The 9158-nt window shown below is 34.1% G+C and overlaps 1 protein-coding gene across 1 annotated transcript; it reads right to left on the bottom strand.

The window, feature by feature from the left end:
• Positions 1 to 1593: 1593 nt before the first annotated feature.
• On the bottom strand, positions 1594 to 4056 carry LOC120081860 (putative (S)-N-methylcoclaurine 3'-hydroxylase isozyme 2). Its single transcript, XM_039037036.2, has 2 exons — positions 3099 to 4056; positions 1594 to 2351 (listed from the first exon to the last, which is right to left on the bottom strand). Exons 1-2 carry the CDS (start codon positions 3996 to 3998, stop codon positions 1740 to 1742), a joined length of 1512 nt encoding a protein of 503 aa, XP_038892964.1. The 5' UTR covers positions 3999 to 4056; the 3' UTR covers positions 1594 to 1739.
• Positions 4057 to 9158: the final 5102 nt, after the last annotated feature.

Below are 9158 nucleotides of genomic sequence, written 5' to 3'. Positions count from 1 at the left end.
ACAATGACATACATCACCACTCCATCTATGACCTTGTTAAGATTAAACAGATCATGTTAGAGTGTATTAACACAAAAAATCGAATTACAGATGTTTTTACAAAGGCTTTAGATGCTATCTAGTTTGAGGCTTTAAGAGCTGCTTTGGGCCTATGTATTCTGAAGGTGTAACAATTAATCATTTGGGCCAATCTGAGAAGAAGTTTGGCCCATCACGTGTGCAAGCTCATTTTGAAAATTGAAATTAAAACTGTCTTAAGAATGGTAGTTGAGGAGGTATGGCCAATTAATTATGTTTAGTTTTAAATCACTTTTGAATTCGTTATGTGTCATGGTAGGTTTTCTTGCTACATCGTGGATTTGTTCATTCTTCAACTGTCTCTCTTCAACGTTTGTTTTTTTTCTTGCCGTGCTAAGTCTATTCTAATCATGAGCACTCGTCGAGGTACTCATATCTCTAACTATAAGATGGTCAGAATCAAAGAAAAGATGAGAGGAAATTGCATGTCATGAAGGATGTTCCTCCTCGTACTGCCATTAAATATGGTATTAGAGTTCGTGGGTTGTCTTTCTTAAAGAAGGAAATCGACATTCCTTCTCCCTCGGCAAAACGTCGTCGCTCTATACAGTGAAAGAAATCGGCATTCCATCTCCCACGGCAGCGGCTTGGGACAACATGTGGAAAATTGCTATAAACGACACCGATTTTAGAGTCATATGAGAGAGATTTTTCCATAGAGTGAGAGAAGAGCTTCCTACCCTTCGCGAGGACTCCGACAGTGAAAAACGGCAGCAGACAAGCTTAGGCGGCGTTGGAAATGGTAGTTACGGCAGCTGGCATTGGGCGTGTCCAGGGCGACGTGGGTTTAGTCTGTTCTACACCAGGAAGAGAGAGAGAGAGAGATGGGGGGTCTTTGCGGTTGGAATACCAAAACTAAAAAGTTTTATTTTTCTAACACACTTATGTGTATTTAATAACCAAGTCAAAACCCTAGGTTTGACTTCCTTCCATTCCCATTCTAAATTTCCAAATCTCTCAAAATTCTCTATCTATAATGAATTTAAAATCCAATAATTTGAGATAATTAATTTAATTTTTTTTATTTCAAGTGTTACACCCACTAACATTGGTCGTTTGCTTCTTAACCCCAGCTTGGTATTGTAAAATATATGATCGGTGACCTAACATATTCTTTGGGTATGAATATAAAAATACATTTTGACACATATGGAATGCCAAGTTCTAACAAATATAATAGATAATAAGTGTCAATAATTTTTACATTGGACATTTTAACCATGTCAACAAATTTCATATTCTTGACATTTTTAACATATCAAACATAACTTGACGTTGTTCTCTTATTAAATTCAACACTTATTCTTGACACTACTTTCTTGATATTTTTAAAAGAGTCAAGCGAATGGAAGTTTGACAATGAAAAAGTATCCAGACATAGCTTTCCTTGTAATGGTCATATTGTCTAACTGTTGAACTGTTAGAATAATAACTTTATACATAATGTCTAATTCATTTATTTAATATATACATGTGTATCTATATTTTGTGATTGAGAGAGAAAAAGAATGAATATAGTTTACCAATATCTTTATGTATATATAGATTACATTGTTCTAAAAGATCATTAAAAAGCACACAAGTACAGATTGTGATACAAAACACAAATACAACATAGTTGATAAAGATAAATTGAGAATTATTATTAAGATTTGGATATGTCAAAACCTCTTTTTAGGAATGAGTTTGAGTGGTTGTTTCTTCAGCAAAGTTACACCAAGCATCCCTTCCATATCCATCTTTGAAAAATCCTCATCACCATTAGGAAGTGACCATTCAAAATTATGAATTAAATTGGCTAAAATTAAAGGAAGAAGAACAGTTGCCATTGGAAAGCCAGGGCAAATTCTTCTTCCTCCACCAAATGGAAGGTATCCAAAATCATTCCCTTTCAAGTCCACATGATCACAATCACTAAATCTCATAGGATTGAATGATAAAGATTCTTCCCAAATTGAAGGGTCTCTTCCAATTCCCCAAACATTGACAAAAATTAGACTTTCCTTTGGGATAGAGTATCCCATAAGCTCACAATCAATTGGTGCTATCCTTGGAAGAAGAAATGGGGCAGGTGGATGTAATCTTAGAGTCTCTTTAACACATTTCCATAAATACTTAAGCTTATATATCTCTGATTCATCGATACTATTTTGCTTCATTTCTGTATTAACTTCTTCTCTCACTTTCTCTATTATGTTTTTGTTCTTTAACAGTTCTGCCATTGTCCACTCCACTGTTATTGTACTCGTGTCTGTGCCTGCCAACAAAAGTTCCTACGTTGACAAAAAAAAAAAAAAAAATTAGCACTAAAAAAATATTTGAATATATTTTGGATTGAATTGCATCTATCTTGTTACAACTTATCTAGTGATATGAGGAGCTGCACATAGAGAAATAGAGTCTAGGAAGTACCAAAGAATTATTTCGAAGGGGTATTCAAAGAAACTCCAAAAGTCAATATGACCAATCGAATTGAGGTTGATCGGTTTAAAATATTTGAATAAACTATCCATCGGATTGTATAAGAGAGAAATGTAAAGCTTTTTTTTTAAAAAAAATAATTTTTTCTAATCTCTTCCTCAATCATTTCCAAGGACAACTTCTCACTTTCCAACTCTCTTGTCTCTCTTCTTTTCCCTCTCTCACCATTTCCCTCTTTTCTCCCCTCCTTGTACTGGCCATTGTCACCACCATCATCGTGCTACTGCCACCGTTGACGTTGTGTGCTCTCTCGCATCGTTATTTTTCTTCTCTCTTTCTCATTTTTTCCCGTTTCCTTTCTTCTCAATCCATTTCGTCTTGTTTCCCTATTGTTTTTGTTCGAACCGACCTAACGATCGTGTGAATGGTCGGTCAGCCTCACCAACCACTTAAAAATCACTAGAAACTGACCGACCAAAATTGACACGTCAGTAGTCGGCAACGAATTTACCCTAAAATTTAAACCGACTGACCTATGAATACCCCTAACTAGTTCACATAAAAATAAAGAGAGAAAAAGGAGTTTATTATTTGCTTACAACAACCAAATAGTTAATGTGGTCATTAGTGAATTGACTTTGAATCATCACATCCAAGAAGTCTTGTGGCGCTGAAGGATCTGTGGAAGCAAGTTTTCTTCTTTGATTGATTATAATGTCCAAAGTAGAATTGATCTGCTTACTGTAAATGGAACATTTGTTGCGAAGACCTTGCACATCTAAATTTCTCAAGAAGGGGTAGAAGTCCCCTAAATTTGGAGCCAAACCCAAATTCTTCAAATTGTTAAAAGATTGTTTGAGTCCATTGAATCCTTCACCATCAAAATCAATCAAATCCCTTGAGAAGATGAAGTTAGAGAGAGCATTAAAAACAGTAGTCAACACAAAATCTCTAATCTCCACAACTGACCCTTGTTTAGACAACAAGAATTCAATCATTTCATTCATTTTCCTCCTCCTCAAACTAGCTTGTGATTTGATTGCTTTAGCTGTGAACAAATTTGCCTTGCAAATGGACCTTAAACTCCTCCAATGATCATTGCACTCAGGTGAAAACACGAGGGAGCATTCGTGATGCTGTGCTAGATCCGGAGTCATATGAAAAACATAGCGATTGGATAGGAGGCGATCTTGGGTCTTGAGTACAGCAGCGGCAGCGGCCGGAGATGAAGCGACAACGAGTAGTCGACCTCCGAGCCGAAGTGAGATCAGAGGGCCATAGGTTTGGGCAAAGTGAGTGATTGAAATGTGAGCATTTTTCCCAATTTGAAGAAGGTTTCCAAGAATTGGCCATGGTTTTGGGCCAGGTGGAATTGGAGGTTTCTTTGAAGATGGAAAACTAATCAATTTGAAAACAACGAAAAGCAAAGGTAATAGGAGAATTACACAAAGAACAAAGTCTTCCTGAGATGCCACATTATTCCTAATTGATGATTCCATAGCACCCAATGACAATGATATGTATACGGTGGTAATAGAGCATATGGTTCCTCATTATTTAAAATTTTTCAGGTTAAAAATCACTTTTTGTCGATTAATTTTTGGCAATTTAGTTGGTCATGTACATTCAATTATAGGGGTATTCATGGGTTGGTTGGGTTGGGTTGAAAGACATTTTAGACTCAATCCAATTGTTTCGGTTGTAAATTGGTTCGGGTTAATCGAGTCATTTGTTTAAAATTTTGTTCTAAAAAGAAGCACAACGTAAATATGTTAAAAATCTTATTTAATTATTTTCATATATTGAATTAAGATTAACAACTCAATTTCAATTATATAGGGAAAATTTTCTTTCCAAAGTGCAAAGAAACTAGTTTTAAGAGTTGTATGAGATACTTTTAAGAGTTGTTAAAATCAATATATGTATTGTGTTATATGTAATAAAAAAATATATTTAAAAGTTGATAATAAATTCGGGTTGGTTTGGGTTATATTAGGTGAACCTATGAACCAACTCAACCCATAAAATTTTCATTTATTTAAACCTAACCTAACCCAACCCAAACCGTACGGGTTGGGTTGGACTGATCAGTTTTTTTCGGGTCATCGAGTTTTTTGAACACATCTATTCAATTGTAAGAATTTAGTATTGAATGCTAATAAGTAACAATTAAGTTCATACACTTTATCGTTAAAATAAGCGAGAATCAATTATCTTTATAAAGAATGATATATTAAAGTTGATACTTAATTTTAAAAAGATTTTTATAATAATTATTTTTATATATTTTTAACTGGGACTAAACTGTTACAAAGTTCTATGTATAATGATTGAATTGTTACTCATTAATATTTTAAGATTAAATTGTATAGATTTAAAAGTATACCGATTAAATCGTTACTATTAAAGTTGAACAATGGAATAGTTATTTTTATAAAAGGAATTAGGGACAAAATATGTTTTTAGCCCACTCATTTTGCCACCGAATTTGATAGGCCAAGCAAGCCCTATCTTTTTTTCGTTGATTGAATTTCTTAACGAATATATATTTTTCTTTATTATGAATTCTATATAGAATTGAAAACAATCTCAATGTCAAGGTTAGGTGCTAGTTGAAAAAAAATTAATAATAAAGCTTTTAAAATATATAATAGATTTGGACAATACTCAATTATTATTATTTTAAATACACGTTGACTTTAATTTATTATTGTATAATCTTATACTCAATTTAAAATTAGTTATGAGAGAGAAACTCATTTCTCCATTTACCAACAAACTTTCGTTAAAATGTGGGTAATTGTTTTAAATAACAAAATTATTAGAAATATTTTTAAATATAGTTAAATGTCATTGTTCATTAGGATCTATCACTAATAGACAGTGACATTTTGCTATATTTATAAATAAATTGGTTGACTTTTCTATATTTGAAAAGAGCCCTTAAAATGTATAGAATTTGTTTTACATAAAATTTTATATTTGATTATTTACATATTGATATTAATCTATATCTATACTATCTAAGAAGGGGTGAGAATAAACTTTTGATTTCCCCTTTTGCACATTTTAATTGATGACTATAGGAATATTTTAGGCAATTTCACACTTAAATTATTGAATAATGTTTTTTCGCTATTTTTTCATTCAAATTTTAAATTTTAAAAAAAAATCGTGTTGGAGTTGGTGTCATAAATCTTCCGGATCTCATAGTTTGTAAATTTTTGTACACAAATTATTATTTTATCAAATAAAATGTAATTTTATTTGACATTTGGTTTGCGCATTAACCAATCAAATAAACTAAGATCCAAGGTTATTTTATCTAACTTAAACATATATGTAGTTGACATACAAGTAGATCATGTTTAAATAATAACTTAAATGTCCTATACTGTATGGATAAGGTTGGATACCTTATCCTGATGATACTACAGATATAGCTCACTTTGTAATTGTTACAATAGTTGTGAAGTGCTACAAACGATTTAATCCTAATCGTTCATGTGGAGACATGTGAGTAGGGTATCCTATACAAGGAGTTTGTATAAGACCAGACGTGAAATGATTAGTCTCTCCTTATAATGCTATTACTTGAAGAGATTAACATTTCCATAGGATGACCATAGGTGACTCAACGTTAATCCTAATTGAGTTGTGAACCCTTGCCTATTAGAGCAGTTCTTTAATCTGTATGGGTGAGGGTGAAAAGATTCGTTGACTCAATAAGACAACCAGTTTTGGGATTTGTTCGAGCAGAGAGTTGGAAACACGGCTATACAAGATGGAATTCACTCCATTCTTTCTTTAGGGTAAGTAGATGATCTGCTTCCTTAATAACTGATTCTGGGTCTTGAACAATGAGATCTCACCTTCTCACTGGCTCTAGAGGTATTAGTTCATAATTGGATTATAAATTGTTTATTCATTAGAAGTATTAGTGGTACTCAAGGAGTTAGATGTATCTACAACGGTAAAATAGTAATTTGACCAGCTGTAGTTACGAGTAATTAATGAAGGATCAAATCACTTTTGGTTGGTTATATCAATGGATACAAAAATATGTCTATAGTGCAAAGACTGCAGATATAGGTCTTTATTGGTGTGAGTTGTAGTTAATGAATTTGATTAATTTAATTAAAGAGTTTAATTAATTAATCTCGTATCATTGGAGCTTCTTATTTGGAGGTTCATAAGGTTCTCTTACTAGCTCATTCAGGATAAAACAATGAACAATTGTTTTTTGGAATAATTGAAGTGTTCAAATCATTCAAGGGAATTAAAAGTAGCAGAATTTTTAAAAATAGAAAAATAAGGGAAAATATTTGCACATATAGCAAAATTTCATTATTTCTTCCACCTCATCCTCCTCCTCAATTTATAGTTTTGTTACTAGTTCAAAAATCTTAATCAGAATGACAATTATAGACAATGGAACACCAAATTATAGACCTAGTGATAGTAGTTTTTGGTATTTTGGTTGCTTAATTCAAAATAGTAATTAGATTGATAATTATAGACAATGGAAGGCCAAGTGATAGACCCAGTGATAGAACACTATCCCTCTTCACTTCATTATCCTTAAGCATACTTAAGTGAGGTAATTAAAACTCGGGTTTTATATGGTCTATAGTGAAGGATCTCTTACTGAAGAGTTCCATGAGCGCGTTCGGATCGCTCCGATCTCACCCTAACGAAATACACATCATTCAAAACATACAGCTATGCAAACAAAAGTAATTATCGGCATTCTAAAAACAAGATATAACAAGGGAGAGAGTTCCATATTAGTTGAAGACAATCTTCGAAACTTCGAAACTCACTGCAGCAGAACCCTCCACCTAATTAACCAACGCCTAGTAGCAGCGTCGACTATAGCAGCACGACCAACCGCACGAACATGAACGCCGCGGGGACGACACCACCAATAAAGAGCCTTGGGTATTCTCGGAGTGAGAACCAAAAGCGTGGTCTTTGGTGAATTTGGTAGAGGAAGGAGGAATATCAAATCGTGTAGGCGATAAGCAAGTGGGAGGGAAAAAACGCTATCGCATAGCAAAATGCTTATCGTTTAGAAGAAGGTACACAATCGTGTAGGTTTTACTGAACGATCATTTAGGAAATGGTATACGATCATTTAGTAAAATCGGCGCACTATACGATCGTTTAGAGAAGCTATGCGATCGTGTAGGAACTAGTGTGCGTTCGTTTAGGTGCGAGGTGGATGATCGTTTAGGCGCGAGGAAACTATCGTATAGGCTCTCGATTCTTTAAGCGATCGTTTACAATACTACCAACGTGCTCTCATGATTGCTTTTTGACGATTGACGAATGATTCAAAAGACTGAAACAATTTCACTTTTATTTCATCAGTTACAATAACCAACTCATTCCCACTAACCCATGTCAAAACGTGATTTTTGGCTTAATTATCATATAATTAACCAATTAATTATTAATAAATATAATCATATTACATTTTTAACCTATAGTTTGATATCACATATCTACTATAATATTTTCTCCTTTACTTGATATAAATCATATTTATATCTAATTTTCTCAAAATAATGTATCTCATACATTTAACAAATTATATCATATATAATTAACAGTCTAATTATATCATATATAATCGAACTTCCTCTTGTATATTTGAACATTTCAAATTAACCCAAACACTGGTTCTCGACTTTATCCAAGCTACCCAAGGGACTTAATGGACATGTGGCTCGAAGCTCCAACGGTCTGTGAAAAGCTGACTAAACTCTTTAGCCACCAGATCCACCATCCGTTAACTGTCAGACATTCCACTAAAGACCAAGAGTTGAGCTCTTCTTACCACAGATATATTTCTGTGTCCATCGGATATAACCAATCATGAGTTGAACCTTTCACAGATGCTCGTAAGTACAACTGGGCCAAATTATCGTTTTACCCTATAGTTACATCTTAGTTTTTAAGTACCATTGATTCCTCTAATGAACAATACAACATAGTCCAACTATGTGTGAACACCTCTCGGGCCAAGAGAAGGTGTGTGGCGCCACATGGTTCAAGCTCCGGAATCAGCCTTTAAGAGAGCTATCTATCTACTTACCCTACCTCTGGAAAGGAGTGAATTCCATCTTATGTAGCTGAGTTCCCAGCTCCCAAATCAGACGAATCGACAAAATGGTAGGTTTGAACCGGCGACCTGGCCACTCGCACCCATACAAATCAAAGAACCACCCTCAATGGCAGGAGTTCCCAACTCACTTAGGATTGAGGTCATGTTACCTATGGTCATCCTAGTGAAGTGAAGTCTTTGTCATGAACGGTGTTATATAATGAGATGTTAACACTTCGTGGTCAGGTCTTATAAAAACTCTTTGTATAGGATGCCCCCGCTCGCATGTCCCCAACACGAATGATTAGGATCAGATTGTCTGTGACAAGTCACAACACTTGTGACCATTTCGCAAAGTGGGCCGCGTCCGTAGCATTACCAGGATAAGATTTCCCTTCTATATCCATATACTACTGACGATTTTGGTTATCACTCAAGACATGATTCACTTGAATGTCACCACATACGTGCTTGAGTCACATACAGATAATCAGGGATTTTATATTTATTGGTTTGTGGTAAAGAAAATAAAACAAGTAACCAAACAAAA

This window comes from Benincasa hispida, chromosome 7, assembly GCF_027475165.1.
Source record: "Benincasa hispida cultivar pf3 chromosome 7, pf3_genome.v1.1, whole genome shotgun sequence".
NCBI classification, from domain to species: Eukaryota; Viridiplantae; Streptophyta; class Magnoliopsida; order Cucurbitales; family Cucurbitaceae; genus Benincasa; species Benincasa hispida.
Note: the sequence above shows the minus strand (reverse complement) of the source record. Positions and strands in the feature narration are given on the sequence as shown.